Source organism: Rhea pennata, chromosome Z (assembly GCF_028389875.1).
Source record: "Rhea pennata isolate bPtePen1 chromosome Z, bPtePen1.pri, whole genome shotgun sequence".
Classification (NCBI taxonomy): domain Eukaryota; kingdom Metazoa; phylum Chordata; class Aves; order Rheiformes; family Rheidae; genus Rhea; species Rhea pennata.
This window is the reverse complement of record NC_084702.1, coordinates 29,459,932-29,480,865: the sequence shown is the minus strand read 5'-3', so window position 1 is coordinate 29,480,865 and position 20,934 is coordinate 29,459,932. Positions and strand designations below refer to the sequence as shown.

The 20,934-nt window shown below is 36.9% G+C and overlaps 1 protein-coding gene across 8 annotated transcripts in view; it reads left to right on the top strand.

The window, feature by feature from the left end:
- GOLM1 (golgi membrane protein 1) overlaps positions 1 to 17,298 on the top strand; it is a 54,790-nt gene extending 37,492 nt beyond the window's left edge. For all 8 annotated transcript variants that reach the window (XM_062600570.1, XM_062600569.1, XM_062600567.1 and 5 more), the window contains 7 exons: positions 17 to 71; positions 1,105 to 1,207; positions 7,555 to 7,693; positions 12,044 to 12,173; positions 13,482 to 13,769; positions 16,313 to 16,435; positions 16,754 to 17,298. In XM_062600570.1, coding sequence (XP_062456554.1) covers positions 17 to 71; positions 1,105 to 1,207; positions 7,555 to 7,693; positions 12,044 to 12,173; positions 13,482 to 13,769; positions 16,313 to 16,435; positions 16,754 to 16,836 — 921 coding nt within the window. In that variant the 3' untranslated portion in view covers positions 16,837 to 17,298. The remainder of the gene's footprint in view (positions 1 to 16; positions 72 to 1,104; positions 1,208 to 7,554; positions 7,694 to 12,043; positions 12,174 to 13,481; positions 13,770 to 16,312; positions 16,436 to 16,753) is intronic.
- Positions 17,299 to 20,934: the final 3,636 nt, after the last annotated feature.

Here is a 20,934-nt window from a genome sequence, read left to right as displayed (position 1 = left end):
GTTTTGCTCCTTTCAGGCAACACTGATGAATAACATCACAACAAATGAGCGATTGATCCAGAATCTACAAGGTATATCTTAATACAGTTATGCATCACCCTTGTGTTGGATTTTCAGACCTCTTAAGCTTTGTGTTAATGAGAACCTTTTCAGAATGCTTCTTTTCTTCCCCAAGTCCCGCAGAAAATTCAGGATTTGCTATAACTTAGACCCTGTGTGTGCAAAGAGTTCAACTACCCACATAGGACTTCTGACCCTTGACTGCTAATGATAGAAAACAATATAAAATAAAAATTCATTTATGTATTGTTAATACATTTATTCTTCATTCTATCTTTTGTAGGTTATTTGTGCATTCTTCCCTGAGGTAGTCGGATTATGCATTTTGGCATATTTGGAAATTTGACATTTGGGAATTTGCAAACTTATACATTGAACAAGAAAACTTGGCATAATTAATTTCTATTCATGTTGATGCTTCAAAATCATTGCTAGTAATTTATGCCTCCAAAGTCTGGAGGAACTGATCAATAAGTTCTGTAAACTGGCAAATATGCTGTTAGTTCTTTCAATGCCCTCACACAAAGCTTTCTGTCAGGAACAAGGAAATCCTAGTGTTCTAACATGATGGATGATGTTTCAAAACAAAAAAAAAAAAACTAAATCATAGACTGCTCTGTTTTTGAGGAACATAGCTGCAAATTGTGTACTATTGAAGGAAGAATTGTAAGCTTGTCTTTAATAAACATGAATGGTATTTCGTACTATGTTGTGATCTGTCTTTCATAGACATTAAGATTTCCTGAGCTGAAACCCAGCAGAGCTGAGATTGCAAACAAGCTAGAGTATTCCTTACAAAGAAAAGGGGATCAAAATCTAGATTATGCAGTTTTGTTAGTATGTGTTAGACTGAAGAGCTTTTTGAGTCTTATATCCTATGCATCTTTGGTGATGAGTAAATTCTGCAATTGTCTATGTATTTGTCTACCAAATACAAGGAATATAATGGATGGAGTTAAAGTGTGCTTGCTATCAGATCTGTGATTTGATATTTCTGTTGTTTTATATATATATATACATATATAAAAACCCTGTTTTGATCAGAACACTTGAAAGAGTTACAGACTGAATATGGAAAGCTGCAGCTGGATGTTTACCAGTTTCAGAAGAACCAGACTAACCTTCAGAGGAAGTTCTCATATGACCTGTAAGTCTTAAAAAAAAAAAAAAATAGAATTATAGGTTACTTGGTTATACTCTTTTGATAGCTGAAGTGCCTTCTATAGGCATACAGTTTAAGATGAAAGTAACAATCAATGCTTTCTAAAATTGCTCTCACTTGATTGTAGAAAAGAGGATATAACTGCAATTTTATGTAGACTTTTAGTGTTTGCAGCTCCCAACATCACAGCATCCATAGACTTCTCTCACAGTTCTTGATGTTCCTTCCATTGGAGGAGGAGAAAGGTAGCAATATTCCCATTTCAGAGATGGGGGAAACTGGGACACAAAGAAGCTAAAGGCTAGAGAAGCTTAAAGACCAGGGTATTGGAATACCCTTTGAGAAGCTGTACTCCATTGAGTTGCTAGAGGTCACACAGCACGTTTCTGGTACAGTTAAGGTCAGACCATGTTTACCATCCATACCTTATCAAATTTTTTTGAAGAAATTTCCCACTAAATTCTAAGTTATGCATAATTGAACATAAGTGCTTATTAATATCCCTGCATTAAATACATATTTCTATTATTTCCAGGAATTTCTTCTGAGTTCTTTCTGCCTAGTCAAGCAGTTCAAAAATGTTCTTATCCCTCCACCTCCTATTGTATCTTCCATTTGGCACACAGATACGCCTTGTTAGCCAAAAAGGTTTTGTTTCTGTCTGCTCACAAAATGATTCTCTTTCAATAATAAAGTTGTTCCATTAGCATTTATTTTAATAGCAGTCACTTTTTTATTCAAATTGTGTAGGAATTCTGACTTAAAAACTCAACATGGCAATCACAAAGAATGGGAATTATGCAGGCCAAATCTGAAACATGTCCTTTTCTCCCACTTAAGAATTAAAGATTAGTATTATTGCATTTAAGATACTGATTATTGATTCATTGTGTAGTTTTCCTTTTTTTAAAAGACATCGTTACTCATCTAATAGTGATGACCCAGACAGATTACATTAGCGGACTTCTAAAAGTTTAGGACGTTTAACAGAACAAGAAGTCAAAGACCTGAGTTTGTACTGAACTTCTGCTAAGCCTGAACTTACAAGTCTGTTAAAGTACCATTTTTCTCTTAGTTACATCATGGTTGCAGACGTTGTTGTTACAACTCTTTGCTGTAGAGGCGAAGGACACAGCTCCTGGACCTCTGATAGTTCTCTGCTGACTGGTAAATAATATCTATTTGCTAGCATCTTTCTTGGAAGGCTGAGGTCAGCCAGACTAAATGTTTTCATAATGCTGTACAGTCATGTGCTGCATGGGAGGTGAATCTAAAGCTGGATTTATGTACAAGTGCAGACAAGTAATACAAGCCAATATAGTATGTGTGATTTCTGAAAGCTCAGGCTTAATGCCTGTGTTTTGTGCATTACTTTCAAGTACAGCTCTATTGAGGAAATCCAAGATAGAGCATCCCTGCCTGTGAGAATGTAATGTATAGAGTCTGTCTTTGTTAAAGAGCATAAGATCGCATCTGGAGGGTGCAGCTCCAGGATCAAGGCTGGCTGAAGGTGAAGAACTAGAGAAGTGACAGTGATGAAGCTGTACTGCTTACACAGTGTTTGCTTGGTCAGGGTAGGTATAGAGACAGGAGCAATAACTCAGTATGGTGTTGGCTGAGCAGCGACTAAGCAGCTAGCTTTTCTACCTTTTTTTCTGCCTTCATGCTGTCCTGAGGCAGATGCAATAAATTGCAGTATCTCCTGCAATCCCTTCACAGAAATACACGAAAACAAGTGTTCTCAGTCAAGGAGTTAAGCTTTCTTCACTAGTTGAGCTGAATAAAACTTTTCATCATAAAACTTTTTGTTTTCTATTTCTGGATTTTGTGGCTACACAAATAAGGAACGCATATTTGGCACTCAGATTTCTATGGCATGCTTTATAGCCTGGGCACCTTGTAGCACTCCCAGTTCCAAAGGGAACATGTATTTACATATTTTTAATGCTGTTTGCTGTACCTTTGGGGGGGGGGGGATGTTGGACCTTTAATATTTCACTAATGGAACTTAACATTGCATTCTGATAACTGTAGAATCATATGCTAGGATGTACTCAGTGGAATATCTTCCCTGTTTATTTTGTTATTAAATGTAACTTAATATTGGTTTTAAAGGCTTAAGAATGATCTTTTTTCCACTTCAATTATAGGACTAGAAAAACAAGTATTATTATAAAGGCATTCTCAATGTTAGTAGTAAACAAATGTGTTGCTTCTCTATACAACTTAAGTAAGCCTTCTCAGGAGGGGAAGTTAGACCGGTTATGTATCATGCCAGTATTTCTTTTTTGCAAATTGTATGGATTCAGGTTTGACATCTTAAATGACAAAAGTACTTTGCTTAGCGGAAAAATGAAGAGAGAGAGTATTATGTATTACTGAAAATGTTATGAAAATGTGACTGAAGCCAAATGCCTATATTTTTCAACTACAAAAATTGTAAATTGCCTTTTTTAAAAAATATAAGGTACTGTATTGTAGAAGAGAGTGATAAAATTAACATGTGTGTGAGACAGATAAGAAAAAAATCTGTTAATTTAGAAGAAGCAAAAATCAACAGTTTTTCTCAAACCTAAGTCTTGTGGGAGACCCAGAATGCCAAAATTTGCTGCCTTTTAGGTGTCTGTTTGTGGACCTTTCCTCAGACAACCTGATCATTCGGGGAGGGAGGAAGATGTGGCCCTACTACTAGGAATCTAAATAAGCACTCAAACAAGCTGCTTTTTTTTCCCCCCAGAAACCATCTATCATGCCCACTCCCCCACAGGCTGTCGCCCCTCCGTCTTGTTGTGTGCTAGTGACACAAAGAGCTGCAAAGCTCTTTGTTCACTGCTGTTATCCTTATTTCCTGGTCTTTGACCTAGTCATGACCAGGAGTTTGAGTGCACCTTTCATTTCGTAAAGGAAGCAACATTTCTAAAGAGCAAATTTCTGGTGTTAAAAATACATGTGCTATACACATTAGAGGCACCCTCTAATAATGTGAAATGATATTCCTAGTGAGTAACTAAGTAGTTTATTTTATGTGTTTTCTGGGAGGGGAAATAGAAAATGTGTAACAGATTTTTACCCTTTTTAAAGGAATGTGGCCTACTTTTAAAATGATACTAGGAATGACTTTCACACTAAAAAGTTAAAATACATTAGTGATATGGCACAGAAAAGATACATAAATCGTCACTGCAATCTGCAAAGTTGTATTTTGTTCTCCTGCTACACAGGAGATTGGCAGCAGTTAGAGAGGGAGCGGTTTCAATGCATCTTACTCTTGAAGCTATGTCATGGCTGTGGGTTGCTTTTCACAAGTAGCATGCTGAATAGACCCAACACCCTGGTAGAAAAATGTGAAATATGTATATACAGAATGCTTTTGGGACTGTCTGGGACTGTCATTTGGAAACCTTACATAAGGATGAGAAATGGCTGATAATGTCAGAATAGATTAGAAGTAGGGAGAACTGAATAAGCGTTGCTGTGCAAAACTGGACAAGCTGGTGGTTCCAAGATTTGTAGGCAGTTGGAAAAAATATTAAATTGGCAATTGATCATTTAAAAAGGGGGGTAGATATAATTCTGAAGAGTCTGTTTACTGCCCCACTGTCACCTCACTACCTCAAATACAGTAGATGTGAATTGATGTTTCAAATAAACAGATTGCTGCAAGATCTGAACTTATTTTTCACAAGAGAGAGTGGTTTTTTTGTTTTTTTTTTTTTGTTGTTTTTTTGATTTTTTTTGTTTGTTTGTTTTTTTGTTTTTTTTTAAGGTAGGAGAAGCAATTTAAACACTTAAGCTTGATGTTGTGCTCTAGAAAATCCTCTCCATATGAAGTAAACTGGAAGATCTCTAATCCAGGGAGAAGGTTTTTATTTTAGCAGATTTTCTGAGTAGGCCTGGCATTTTCAGTAGAACTCACCAGTAAGTTGGGTGAACTTACTGCTGTTGCATGCAAAAAGCATGTTTGTTCCTCAGGAACTGGCTGGCCAGGAGCGCCGTAGTACATACTACATGCAGTCCTGTCTGCTCAAGGCAGAGCTCACGCAGCTGGGCAGCGTGGACAGGTCAGGAGCTCCCCTTCCTTCCAGTACTATCCCATCTGCCCTGCAGCAGCTAAAAGGAAACAAAGGGCTTCAGACTGTTAAAACTGTAAAAATTTTAAGAGTACTAGTTTTGGAGGTTTGGAGTATATCATGTTGATGGGATAATGTGGAGAAACTAGTGCTGTTCTTATGCTTCAGGTTTTTGTGTGCATGAGTAGAGTATCTTTATCTCCAGAATGCCCATTTTGCAAGACGGAAATTCCTTCATAGCTAGTAAAATCAAAATGAATTTGTCACAGATGTTATGTGAGCTTTGTTTTCATGTGCAGTATGGGATGAAAGAGCATTTATAAACATTTGCTCTCTCTCCAGCTTTAGCTTTGCCATTTATTGCTTCCCTCTCCAGTTCCCAAACTGAGATGCAGACAATTCTGATTTCCTTGATTTCGAAGAAATTAATGAATGTGTATCTAACTCAAGCCTTTGTTTCATAGTCTCTGATGTTCGCCAACTTAAGGATGCACTGCTTATTTTGGTGACTCTTCCATGTTCTAGTGTTAGCAAAATCATATATTAAAATAGCCTGTAGTAAGGGTACGAGATGGTAGAAGCAGTAATAAAAGTAATTAATTTGTCAGCTGATATCACATCTGTCAAACACTCATTTTCTGTTCCAAAGGTGAACTACAGAGGAAATTTTTTGCTTTTAAAAAGGAAGGACAGGGAAGAATGATAATGTACTACCAGTGAAAGATTTGTTGCCTTAGAGGTCACATGCCCTGAGATTTCCTCTGGATTATGTGGTACCTTATTTGCAGTTTGAGAAACTGAATCACACTTGTCTAGACCAGCTGTTGTCACACAGCAGGGGAGTCAATACTGTGACAGAAGCAGCTGGGAAATTCACCCTCCTTCCTCAGTGAGGGGGGATAAACACATCTTAACTGTGTTGACCTACAGCTAATGTGGAGAGAGGTTTTCCATGTGCAAAGATGTGTTTCTGGGGTTGGCATCTTCTGGCATGCAAGTTATTCAAAGTTACCTTTGAGGAGGGGAAGGGGAAAAAGAAGAGAGAGAGAGAGAGAGAAAAGGAGAAGAAATCCCTTTGCCACAGTGGCCAGCCAGGAAAAGAAGCAATGTGGTCTCCAGCCAAGCCTCCTCCCAGGCACATTCTGCAACATGGTGTGTGCTGATGGTGATGATGATGGTGACGATTTTGTGCCATGCTTTCTCCTAACACGATATACTTCTCATTGGGACCTGCTCAAACCCGCTACTTGTTGTTCCTGTTCATGATGGGATCAAAGCATACGTAGGGCTGTATGCTGACTGCTGAACATTGTGCCTAGGTATTATTGCTAGTGCTTATCTAGTTTATTTGCTAAGACTGGCTTTTATTCCAATATAACCTCAAAGCTACAAAACTGAGTAGGGTGAGGGTGGGGAAAAAGGGATTTTCTCGCACTGATGATAGTCACTTCCCATGAAAAACCCAACATGACAATGCTGTTGGGGTTTGCAGGTGCAAGGCCATGAGAATAACGCAGAATAAGAACAAAAATAAGAACAAAAATACTGCCAAGGCAGCTTCAAGACAGGCACTCCTAGGACAGCCAAGGGGAAAGGCTACAGAGCTGCAAGTGAAAGGCAGGCTACAGAACTGCAGATGGAAGACCCTTAGTATTATGAAGTGCACTTATGGCACGGTGCAAGAATAGTAAAGTATATAAAATATTATACACTTGAATCTTTAGAAAATATCCCTGTTGGAGCTTATAATAGCCACTGAAGAGCTCTATTTCTGTTGCATACTGTTTTCTTACATCTTACAGCACTGCACATCATTGGTAAAATACTGAGCAAGGGTGTTTAGTTGGCTAACAGTAACTTGCCTCTATTTACCATAAAAATGGCTTTGAATTAGTACCTTTCTGTTTCCTCTTCCTGTTTAAAATCAAAATCCTTATTTTCCTTCTCATACCAGAAATGTTTCAAGGGTCAAAACTGATTTTTGACTTTACTTAAATGAACTGGTTAATATAAGGCAGGAACACTCACATACCTTGTTGAACTGGTCTGACAAAAGGACTTTAATTTTTTCCGGCAGAACCTGGACCACCTGCATATTAGGCTTGTCCTTAGGATTTAGGTTAACCCCCTCGTTTCTCTACGATCTTTTCAAGTTTAAGTACAGGAAAGGAATAAACCAATTTATGGAAACTTTTTAGAAGAATATTTCTCTTTATTTTATAGCTGTGGATAAAAGTACTAACTTTTTCACGTTTCCTTCAGGTCACAATGCATCAACCAGATGAAAGAATTAAAAGAACAATGTGAAGAAAGAATAAATGAGCTTACAAAAAAAGGTAGTGATGTATCAAAGATCAAAGAAAACAAAGACTTCTCAGAAGATTCCAAAAAGAATCTCCAGGTAAGGTGTAGATAACTTTCTAAAAATCTTTTTTTATGTAATTCTCAGGGGGTTCTCCTTCTTTCCATCCCCAGCTAACATCAGCCCATCTCAGTAAGTTTTGTAGAGCTTTCATTCGCATTTGTTGAATGTTTCTTATTTATGTGAAGTTAAATGATTTGAAGGTAAGAACCAGCATAAAGCCTGACTATTCTCCAAATTACTCTGACTCTGAGAGATGGACAGAATTTGAGACATAGTGCTGGCAGTAGTGAAGAGCCTGGTCAGCTGTAGTTACACCGCTGGATTTTGGTCCACAGCTCATTTTGACTTTGTTAAAGGAGTTAATTGCTTTGTATTTACAGGTGCATGTTTAGGGATGATAAATTTAGTATGAATCACTTCAGAGCAGCAGCAAGGCTTGAGTATGACACTATAATCGATAAGTCTTCACTAGGTATTTAAAGGTTAAATGGTTAAGAGTTTTCACAGAAACACCAATTTCAAACCTGTACCGTGGAAAGGAGGGAAGGTTGAACGTCTTACCGTGTTGTTTTTGGACATGCTGAGGTGAACTGTGAAAGGCATTGCTGTACATAACATGAGAAGGCTCACTAAAATAGTGCAGACTTGCCAAATGCAATGGCTACATGCCAGCCCACTCTCTCTTCCTGTGGTGTGTGGAGGGAGAGGAAATCCTCAAGAAAAAGAAACTTCAGAACATCCTGTTGTCTTGGCATGTAAATTATTGGTGCTTCTTCAGTGAAGTGGGATCAGAGCAGGGACAGGTTATCCTTGCTACAGATGGTATTAGAAACATGCAGTGTTCTCTGTGGCAGAAGTAAATAAATTTATGTAAATGTACCAGACTGTTGTGTCTTCAGGACTATATGCAACTGTGACTGAAGTCGTATTTATATAAGTGTTCACTGCTGGGCGTTTCCGCCATACATGGGTGGCCAACTCTCATTGCAAAGACATATTTTTTTCTGATAATATATGCTTTTTACTCTTTAGTTAGGAAAATGCTAATAAAAGAAACAATTTGATAACTTCATAAATGGAAATGGTAAAGAAACTAGAGTTGAAGCTGGTTTTGCAAATAGCTGGAAGGAGGTAGGGATAAAAACAGCTGAAGTATCACCTGCACAAGATCCCTCCAGGTTCAGATAATGGTTCCCTTCTTTGTTCTAGTCTGTGTCTACTCTGTTCTCCTCCTACAAATCCTGTATATAAAATGGTGGAAGAGGGACTGCTGAAGTGAGAGAACCAAGGCTAGTCTGAAATACCATATATCATCATTAGAGCATGGAGCTGTGAGATCTTCATTGTTTGAAACAGCTACAAAATGAATGAAGCATGACGGACAGGAACCACTAGTCATTTATCCATTTAAAAAGAAGTGAAAGCTCTTGTTGTCCAACTCTAATCTTTTACTGACACTGATAGGTAAATTAGCAAATAAGAAGTCCATCTTTTGGAGGTGATTAGGAAAACCCTGTTTAATAAAAGTAAAATTTAAGTAAAAGTTAAAAAAAAAAAAGTAAAATAAAAAAGTAAAATAAAAAAGGAAAATTCTGACCATTTGAGAAGCTAACTTGGGGGAGGACATCTTAAAAAGGAGTTCAGCTTAACTTCTGGTGTTGCTTTCTGGCAGGTCTTTGGGTCTTTGTTAAACTTACTTGTACCAACATGGGCTTCGTCTTCCTTGTGACCAATTCCAGTTTGGAGGAGGAAGTCATCCAGAAGGAAACTGGGGAGTTTTGCTTATGCTCCTCTACAGCATGTTTTTAGCCTTTCAGCAAGTTCCAGAGTTGGAGACAATCCTGGCTCAAAGTAGGCAGCAATTTAAAAGAAGGGCTGATAATCTTCCCTATCCAAGCTATAGGATGGTCCCAGATGAGATAACCACTAATACAGCTGCAGCCTAAATAAATGCTGTCTGGTTGTGTTTCCCAGTATCCAGGACAGTGTTTCTTACGTCAAGTGGTAACTTTCTCAATTCTCTTTTCACACAATGCTTGTACAGAGGCAGCATTATTTATCATTAGTGCAAGGCAACCATCTAGGAGTCTACAAGCCGATCTTTTTACCTGGAATAATTCATGTTTTCACAAATCACAGTAGCTGGCCTCCTGCAATTTTTGTGTTTTCATGCTGAATTTGCAAGATGTAAACTTATGTAATGGAAATATCAGAATTAAAATAAATCAGAGAAAGAGAAGGGAGAGGCAATTGGTTAATAAATGCACAGCTTATTCTCACAGTGCTCTCTTTTGTGGAGCAATGTATACTCCTCAGTTGAGGAGCATACAATGTTTTCATTCATCTCCTACAGGTTGCAGTAATTATGTTTTTCATCCAGAAGGTAAAACACTTCAATGTAAAAAAATTTCAGCATATGCACTGCTAGTTTGACACTATCATTAAAAATTGTTGAGTTAGACATTTAGGATAATGTAAGTTAAATGTTCTTGCATGTTTGCTTAAGAGGCAGCTACTTACTATTAAGTGCAGCATCAGTATTTTTACAAAGGATTTCATGCTCCAACTTAAAGTGAGAAATAGTCTATGTTCCTTCTCTGATTTCTACTGTAGACAGTGACTTCGGGAGGCTGAACAATTTATAACAAAGAAATTTCTTAAAATGTAGCATTTTTATGTATTAATGACTGAGATTGTGAAAAATTAACCAAATATTTTGTGGTAATGTATATGCATGCTTCTCTAGCTTTCGTAGGAGTTAATGTTAGATTATGTGCTAATATTGAACTGGATCATGTTCACCCAACTGCTTTTTGTTCTGCCTGGCTTTGGCTAAGCTTAAGCATTTTCAAAATAACCAAGTAAACATGTCCTACACATCATCTCCAGCTTTAGTTTCTTTCTGATTATTTAATCATTTCTTTCCACAGACATGTTTGCAGATGGGCAGGTAAATAGTTCTCAGCCCTGTGTTCTATTGACCTGCTTAGAACGATAGGTAGCTACAGTTTATCATCAACAATCACATTAAATGTCATAAAGTCAACAGAAAGTTTTTCATATTCTTTTTCATATTCTTTCATATTTTTCCTATTCTTTGATACAGTGGTATAAATGCTTACGTTTCTAAATGTCTGTATACCTGTCCTCTCTCTACATCTATTATAAAAAATACATAATACAAGCCATGACAATCTGTTTTTTGAGCTGAAGCTGGTACAGAGCAACACAGGCTCTAGGCACAATTTCACGTTCTGTGTTTCTGAGAACTGAATCAGCATATCTCTTGGCCAATTAAATGCTAATATGAGTAAGAGTTGCACATAAAATTTTAATTGGTGAATTGGAAGAGCTTCAAGCTACTGTACATCTTAGCCATTAATCTTTAAGTAGGTCAGATGGGTCAGGCTCTGAGAGCAGTCTAATACTTGTGTTCAATAAATTCTTAAGAGAGCTCCATCATGTTATACTGTTGTCGTGTTGGTTGATTTAATTTTTTCTTCTTATGCATTCAATATAGTTTTAGTCCAGTTCTGTGCACCCTTGATTAACTGAAGTTTGATTATGCCCACCTCAGTTTATCTATCTTTGTAGATTGATTGATATGAGTCAGAAAGGTAACCATGTGCTGTTAAGAAATATTTTATTATGCTGAGTTAATAGGTCAGGAACTATCTTGCATAGGAAGATAGCCAGTTTCTCTTTATCTCAAATGATGTTACAGATAACACTTATGTTTGAAAACATTTAGCCCTGTGTATAATCTATGTTTAAATGTCTTAGATAAGATTTTAAATGAAACTTTTGAAAAAAGCTTGTCCTCTACTCTGTCCTATTAGATGAATTTTTCTCTTGCTCTCTCCTCTGCCCCATTCCTTCAAATGTTGCTGTCATGTTATTCCTTATTTTTTCCAAAGCTCAAATAAATAAGGATATTTGTAACACTCATATATTACACAGAAAATAACAAACTGTGTGCCCATAGCAGAGTCTATGAGTCTGTGTAATGCTGCTGTGCTAGTTAATGCCATCAGTTTTTACTGAGCTGCTAGACCTGGCATGTTAACAGAGCAACACTGGAGAGGTGTGCACTACTACAGTCCTGTGACCCTTGCTTACTCATTGTGTTCCTGTGAAACGTTGACCAAGAACAATAACCTCACAGTTAGCTGCAGTTAAATGGAAAGGTATTAGAGAAAGTATGTTAAATTCTTGTGATGTGTGTAATACACTAGTAACATCATTACATACTTAAGATTGTATATACTTCCATCACCATAAAGAGTTTAGTTAAAATATTTCTGAATGCGTGCACAATTTTTGTTACTGAATTTTGATATAATTCACTACTAGACCAATGCCTGTGTATGTGCATTCACTTTATAGGTTAATGTTCAACTCCCTGCCTTTAAGCAAGTGGAGTTCCAGCAGGCTGGCCTGGAACAGCAGAAAGCTGATGAAGATGTACCCAGAGTAGCACCTACAGCAAAAGAGACAAACACTCCTCAGGCTAAAGGTGAGATGGAAATCAGTGACATCCAAATAGCAACTAGGGTAATAAGGCTTGAAATCTAATTGAATATTCTTAAAAAATATATATATGCACAAGATTAAAATGGAAAAGTTATTATCAAATTTTCCTGATTTCCTGATCTATGGAGAGATATAATTAATTATCTATTCAAGCATTTTTATTACCAGCATTGCTGCTGGTCCAGTTGTGTGTTGTAACTGGCATACATTGCATGTAAAGGAAAAGAAAAGTATTTACAAGTCTGTAGTCATATCCCTGATTTACTGTGGAGAAAATGCCCTGCTTTTGGAATCAAAGATTTTTAAGAACCTTTAAAATCTGCTTGTTTAAGTCTGACACACCTAGCACCCAACCCAACCATAAGGGAAAGCTGAAAGTTAGGCTTTAAGCAAACACACTTTCCTGCTTTTCAAATGTTGTCACTGGGTAAAATGTAAGTAAGGGAAATGATATGCAGGAAATCAGATTAGATCACCTAATAGTTGCTTTTGGCATTAAACTCTGAGAAGCTATTAATTTGAATGGGTGGCTACTTCTGCTTCAGTCTTGCATAGTACTGCGGGTGTTAGAAATTCAATTTCCTCTTTAATTATTCTAATGTGCTATCTTAAATTACAATCTTGGAAGTACTGCAGTTCTCATTTTAGAAAACTAACTGTTCAAAACATCTCTATATAATTTCTTCAGGCAAATTGTATCCTGATTTTATTTAGTCAAAAATACAGATACACAGGAGAAAAGATGTGGTGATATCTGCTGGAAGCAATAGCTTTTCTGCACTGCATCTTCATATTTAAAAATAAAAATAGCTTTCTTTTACTTGTAAAACTGCCTGCATGACAGCTTTGTTCTAAACTATTTCTGAACACCAAGTTAGCTTTATTGTTAATAATGAAATGCAATACATAAAGGAACCTCTTTTTGCATACCTCTAATGCTGTGATAGCAGATATTTACATAGAACATCACAGTTTTGTTTTTAAATGGTTTTACTTCACTTGCCCAATTAACTGTATGTATTAAAATTGTAAGTAGGCAGTGAATCTGTTAATACTGAACAAAACCACAGTAGACTTTACAAATCTCATTCTGCGTTTGTCTCCAGTGTGAAAACAAGGGACTACTTCTGTCTCTTTCTCTTTGGAATTGATGTGGTTGAAAGATGTTCCTTCAGAGGAAAAATAGGTATTGAATGAGGAGGATAAAGCAGTATTTATTTAAGGTTTCTAACTTTTACTACCACTAAAAGGCATTATGTTTTGAACTCAGAGTGATTTCTGTTGTTTACAGAAAGAAAAATTGGTCTTGTTGCCATCAGAAAACAGGAGCCTAAAGCAGAGGAAGAGGGGCATTTCAGTGAACTGAAAAACGCCCAGGATTCACTCAAGGTTTCCGCAGGCACTAAGGAGATGCCACCTGAGCCAGAGAAAGGACTGAATGCGTATGAAAATGAAAAACATGTAGCTGGGCTAGAGGCTGTAGAGCCAGCAGCAGAGCAGACTGCCAATGAGGAGGTGGAGCGGGAGCAGCTCTTAAATTACGATGCTCGGCAGGATGACCTGCACCCTGGAAAGGATGGTTGGTAGCACATTACATCCTTTAAGGAGATTGAAGAGTAGAAGAGGGCAGGATTTCTGAGACAATTATGCCAGCTGGTCAGGTGTACTATGAGCTTTCATAAAGGATAGCATGAAATGTAAAAGGTTAGTCAATCCCTACCACTCTTCGACAGTCAGTCAGTGAAGATGGAGGCTTCTGTTTGTGTACTGCAGAGTTCCAAGGGTCTTGTTCTGCATCACCATACCTGCTTTCCTCTGTCTCTGCAGGACACTTGGGGAAAATCAGCCTCCAAAACCTTTTGGTGTCAAAGCTTTATAAGAATACAATTTATGCATTTGAAAATAAATGTAATAAGATATTATCCATCTGAAACATTAATGGGTAGAGAAATACTGCATACTAATGTTTTGTGGATAGTCTTTTTAAAGCAATGATGCATCAATGTTAACTACCTCTGTTTCAAAATATACTACCAAGGGGAAAAAAAGGCCAACTCTATGGAAGACTACAGCTGTATGAGGTCTATTATCATAAGCCTAGAACACTGCTGCAGATCAGAGGTTGCAAGCAAAGGTGCCAGTTTTTGGCCTCTGGCAAGTGTGCCCTCAAACCACTCGCCTTCATAACACCGAGCAGCAAAGTATGGATGTCATGCCTAAACCTGAACAAAATCTAGACAGCCATCTAGCATCATTCTGCATGCTCCTAAAACCAGAGTATCAGCTACTCTTTCACAGAAGAAAGTGATGTTTTCTTACACAGTTGGAGAAGTTTACAGGACTCATGTAGGTTCAGTTCCTTGCTTTTTCCTTAGATTATTCAAGCCTGTATCTTGTACCTTCTGATAGAGTATCCCAAATACCTTGCTACCAGCTCTTTTGAATGGAGACATCTTTCACCCTTCCTAGCATAAAGGCAAGTTGAGTCAATGGACCATAGAGGGTAAAGAGAAACCTTTTGGCAGTCAGAGAAGGGATTGATGCCTGAGGGCAACACTCTGCATTTTAATCCAGTGAATGCTTTCATATAATCATGACTAATGATGTTAACAGAATCGAAAATTTAGCAGAGGTAAATAATCTTATCTGCATTGCTCAAATAGTATTCCTGCAGCTGCCCAAAGAGATGCTGGCCAAAACAAACTGTTCTCCAAAGATACTTACTTAACTACCTAGCTACCTAAACTGCTTCTATTTTAGCTGAAATAACAAAGAATTAGGTATAAGAATCTTGCAACAGTACAGGAAAAAATTCTACTATCCAGGTTTCTGTGAGCTAGAAGTTTGGCAGCATGTTCTTCAGGTTCATTGTTCAAAAAAATACCATAACTTACTGCATAGGCTTATTACATAATAATCTTCTTGACAAACTTGATGGATAGTATCATTTATTCCATTTTTGGAATACAATACATAGGACAGATCTTGAAGCAAGAAGTATGTGTTTGATAAGCCTATGAGAGAGAGTTTTAGAAATAACAGGACATCCGCTAATTTTCAAGTCTAAATTGAGACATTTGAATATATTGAGAGCATAAGTAAATAAACTTTTCTGCACTTGAATATGGCAATAAAACTTTTTTGTCAGCTACACATAAATTCCTAGAATTTAGAATTCCTACAGTTCCTAAACAAATTGCTGGTTTCAGATGGCAGCAAAGTAAAGATTTCTTTTATATTTTCTGAATACCCTCTCTCTTTCAAGTAAAGCTGCTTTTGAAGTTGAGAGCTTTAAGTCTACTGCTGTAAAAATCTATTTGAAATGGTGATATGAACATAGACAGTATATGAGGCTAAATGTTTTCAAGCCCATTTTTAAGCCTCTTGCTAATTAAGAGGATTCAACTTTCTCCTTCAGAACCAGACTCATGTTTCTCTTAACTAGAGTATGCTCACCCTTGGTGCCTTAGTTTTTTTCTGGATGCTTAACTATAAAATAAGGATAGGAGGCTGGGGAACAGAAGGAAAAATTCCATTTACTTTTGAGCTATCCATAAAGAATCTAAAGAAAAAAGTCAATAGAAATTGTTTGGGATGTATGAATGGGATGAGTAATGACTGGGTAACGGAGATCTCCTTTATAGAAAAACTTTATTTAAAGCTGATACATCCTAAAATACTCTTCTTAAGCTACTGTCACACCTTTCAACTTGATGGACAAACTAAAACAAGAAGTGGGGAATCTGAGATCTCTTACTGATGGAGCTAGTACCTTTAAAAGGAACACTGTGGTCAAATATTGAATATGTGCTTCAGTTTTTACTCTTACACTGTATTCTGTAGTTATTTAATGTCTTTCTTTTCTTTCTGAGAGCTGACTTCTATCATTTTTCAAATCACAGACAATTGTTTCTGTTATCTAGCTCTTTATACAAGTTTTACAGCAAAAGTTGTTCCAAAATTGAATAGCTCAGAAGGAAAAATAATACAAAAATTCAATCTTAAGCAGCACTACAATTCATGTACAAAATAAATTCTGTGGTAGATTGTTATAGGAACTGTTCCTTGTGCAGATGATGTTATGGTGCAGCATAAAACTAATTAATTTAAATGTTTTTCCAGGCCAACGTGGACAGGAAGCACTGAACCAGGACAAAAATGTTGACTACAATTTAGATGAGAATGAAGCTGAATCCGAAACAGACAAGCAAGCAGCGCTTGCAGGAATTGAAAATAACTTGCACGGTAAAAGGAAAAAAAAAAACTGATAATTTTACTTCAAGTATTACATGCTAAAAATTAATAGTATTTTGTCTCCTGTAGCAAATATAGGTGGCTTATTTCTCTGTGAGCTTTCCTTGGTTTTAATGGTGTGACTGATTTTATCTATAGTATCAGTGAAATTACTTTTAACAGGTGGTGGTGGTAAGTTATCAGAAGCTTTTACTGTAGTATTCAGTACTGACAGCTCTCTCAGAACTGCTCTGCATTCTAGATTGTTTCTAGACGAAGAACTGTCACTTTTAAAGAGATTTATGTACTTTTTTCTTTTTCTCTAATTAGTTCAAAACCATGAAGAGAATGTGAAGAATCACTTACTTGATCAAGTAGAAGAACAAGAGGTTGTGAACAAGGGAGGTTCATGATGACTTAGTCACCTCTTCATAAAAAATGCAGCAATGATGACAACCAAGTGATCTGAGAATGTTTCAATTATTTTCTCAAGGCTTTAACAAAGACCCAAATGAAGTAGTTTGTTGTGAAGTTTTAGTACTGTTTCAGTGGCGAAAATGTTATCTTACGTCTCTGGAGGCTTGTTTCAAAAGCAGCCTGATCTCTGTAATGAATCTGTCCTTCCTCCTGATTATAAAACTGACACTAGTTAGCAGTAACTGTAGTAACTTTGAAGTCAACTACCTTGTACAATCATACTGCAATAACAATTTGTGTGTATTGGTTGTAGGTGGAAAAGAGTCTTCTGCTAAGGATGCATCTCTCCCTTGACGAATGCAGTAGGGAGATCTCCAACCAGCTTTAAGAGGAGCTTAGACTAACTTACCTTAAGAATATGTGAAGAAGGAAATAAATTAAACTGGCCCATGCTGCAATCTACTCTCACACCAGTTCTGGAACTGTTTATACTGCAATGTACATGATAGTTTCTTGGGAGTTTCTTGGGTCTCAGACTAAATCTGTTAGCTCTTGAAATCTGCACCAGGACTGAATCATTGTCCTAGTTGATTTCATAGCTTTTAGGTAGTAAGAAAAAGTATCTTCTTCACTAAGAGAGAGATTAGCCTAGCTCTACAAAGAATTTTTTTGGAAAACCATGCTGGACTCCTCAGTTACCTCTAACTTGCACAACTTCAGAGTGTAAAAATTCTGTCAAATTGACTCCTGAACTTTTGATGATAAGATGCCTTCTGAAACGGTGTGCTACATCTACCGTTACTCCACTCAGACAGTATCTTCTGCTAAAAAGTAGAAAGGCAAGTGTTTGTCAAACTTGCTCAGCTGTTTGAAACAAATAATCTGTTGACTACTGGGGAAGGTAAACCAGACTATGCATTTAACAGACATTTCAATGTCTCCCACAGGGGAAGCTGTAGGTGTTGTGAAGTGCTGTGTTATGCACAATGTATCATGTTGATAATGTTTTGTAGTCTGTCTTTTTTGCAACTTTTTGAATGTAAACTAGAAACTAGTTTACTTGGGATAAACAAAATACCCTCAATTACCACTATGACACTCTTAAGAACCCCAAGTTCTTCCCTTTAATCAGACACCTGCTACAAATAGGGATTTTTAAAGCACTGTGGTCTGTTCATAAGTTAAAATCCTTCTAAGAGAGAGACAATTTCTATGGAAGTCAGTTTATCCTCACTGTTTCTCAGCTGCTCTTGAGTTCTGTCACTGTTCACCTGTAAACCCTCATAGAGAGACTATGGGGGGCTGGTTCCTGCTACTTGGTGCTGCTGAGAGCAGTACACACACCATAGTCTGTCAGGTTACACTGCAAAAAGAAATCATGTCTTAAGTGCATTTTGTGTAACCAACTATTCTAAAGACTGTATTTGTGTCTGTACTTCACACAGACACTTGTGTTTAGAACCATCTTTGTATGAACCAACCTACACAAGACTGCATGAGAGAAGACAGACATGACTAACTTCCCAACCAAAAATTTCATTTAAGAAAACATCAGTTTGTCATGGCTTTCTTTTAATGTGTTTTATGATCATTTATGCATCACTGTGTATCATTTTTTTAGTGTACTAGTTTACAACTCCTGTACTTAAGATGGCTAAGTATGCAGGTAGAGGATTGGTTCTCTTGTACATGGAAAGAGTAGTGGTTGTAATAGAGTAAAAACCAAGATTCAAGTTAAATGTTACCTATCATGCCTAAATTCACAGACAATTCCTCACTGACAGATTGCCAAGTTTAATGTTAATTGGTCTAAGAAAAGCACTGACCTCCATTACTGAGTTCATCTTGGTTACTGTGCTTTTGACATTTTAAGCCAGACTTAACTGTGCTAGGCTACTACAGACAACACAGGAAGAACAAATGTTTTTAGGGAAGGGATATGAGCATCTCTTCTAAAAAAGACAAGTGATGAGGAAGTTGAGATGTTTGTTTTGCTGATTTTTCTTGTTTTTTTTTTTTCTGCAAACCAAGGTATATCTTAATGTCAAAATGTTTACACAGGTTCAGAGTAAAATAGGCATTAGCTTAGGACTTAATTTATACTATTGGCTGAGGTAAAATAAATCCGAAATTTAAACTCAGTGATTATTAAAGAATAAACATTCTAACAGAATGAAGTGTACAGTGAAACACTGTATTCAAGTTGAATGAACAAGACTTAACTTTAAACTGGTGAAATCTTGGGAAAAAAAAACACATTCCTTAAGGTAATTAATACATTTTGTTGGCTATAGAGTATCCAAGCCTTACTACGATTCTTTCCAGCCAGTTAGATAGTGTGCTCTCCATAACCAAGACCCCCCGTTGTATAAAGCAGTTATTTTACCTCTTAACAGTTGGTGTCTGAAAGCCTGTGTAAAAGCAATGTTCAAAAGCATAACAATACAGTCTTTTTTAGTGGCTTCAAGTACTACAGGAATGTAATTACGGTGGTGGAATTTTAGAAGACAAGGGGCCTCTTTCTCTATTATAAAGAATTTTAAAATTAAAAGAGTTGAACAAAACAGGAGATTCACTTGGAGCTGTGGTTTACATAATGTTGTCTATCAATCATTAAAATTTTTACTTGCAAGAGAGAGGTAAAGTTTTTTGACTGTAATCATTTTGGGATTAAATTAACACTTTTTTAAAAACAATCCTAATCCATTTTAGATATGCATTTTAAAATAAAAATAATCTTCTCTTCGGTATACTACCTTGTTTTGTACAGTTGATCTACTTTCAGTATTAATCAAAATGGGAAAGATGTGCACTTCAATTTTACTAGTTCTCTAAAAGCACTATGATGTGAAATTCAGTTTTTCTATCACTTGTTGTTTCATTTGGAGAAATACAGATGGCTGTCCCTGAGTCACTGGCATATAGTTCAAGATTTTGAAGAGAGGAAAGATTTTTATGATAGCTCATGAAAAGTAAGGTAGATGAATTCTCAATGACCTGAAATACTGCTGGTTCATCATCTTTTAAATATATTTATTTCCAGCATTTTTATGTCTATGGCAATGATTAAGTGCATTCAAGCACATGAAAATGATGACGAAAATGATGATAAGTGAACATGTAAAATGCTTGCAACCTCCTAGCAGAGAGAGAGAGGAAAAAGCACTGCTGCAAGCTATTGGTAGTCAAGCAAGGTGTTCTACTTCAGGGCTTCCTCATTGCTTTTCTGCTTTAGCAGTGCTTAAGTGATGGAGTTAAAGTCGTATTATTCCATGCTGCAAATATATGTTAAGAGAAACATGAACAAGTGTCTTGCATGGTCAAGATGGAGTTATAAGCTTAACACTGTGAGGGAAACCACTCTCCCTGTAACAGAGTTGTCGCTTTCAATAGTCAGACTTGGAAGCCTTGGTTTAAGGTCCCAAACAAGACCAGGCAGTATGGTTCATCAAGGAGCATGTCAGATTTTTTAACATGATTTTGACTTTTTGTGGTAGCAAACTGCCAAGCACAAGAGCTTACCCTATGTTATTTCAGATCTGGAAGGACAGGAGGAAGAACCATGTTCAGTAAAGGAAAGGGTAGAATTAGGCTCCTCCTATTTGCTACTTCCATGACTGCAGAAAAGCAGGTGGTAGGATCCCAACTGCAGTACTGCAGCCAGATCCAGAGAATAATGGTCGTGCCACAACCTACTAAGAAACACAACAAACTGCAAAGGAAGATGTGCTAATGAGAAAGGTACACTAGTTGCAACATAGTTAAAATACACTCCTAGAGTTTTGCATTCCTGTGTTGCTGAAGCCTATTCTAGTGTTAGCTGTACAGATTGTGTAGCATCATGCAGAATTAAGACAAAAGGAAAAGCTACAACCAGAAATAACTAATCTTCCATTTCTTGTCATCCCCAAGGACATACCTCCATTCAAAAGAACTGATTTCCATAAAACAAAGTTATGGAATTAAGTACAGTAGGAGTTAAATGAAACAGTCTAGTTTTCACCTGGCCTTAATTTCTATAAAGATTGTATTAGCTTGACAGACATGGCAAGAGAGGGAAAAAAAAAAAAAAATCTGCTTGGAAAATGGGCAAG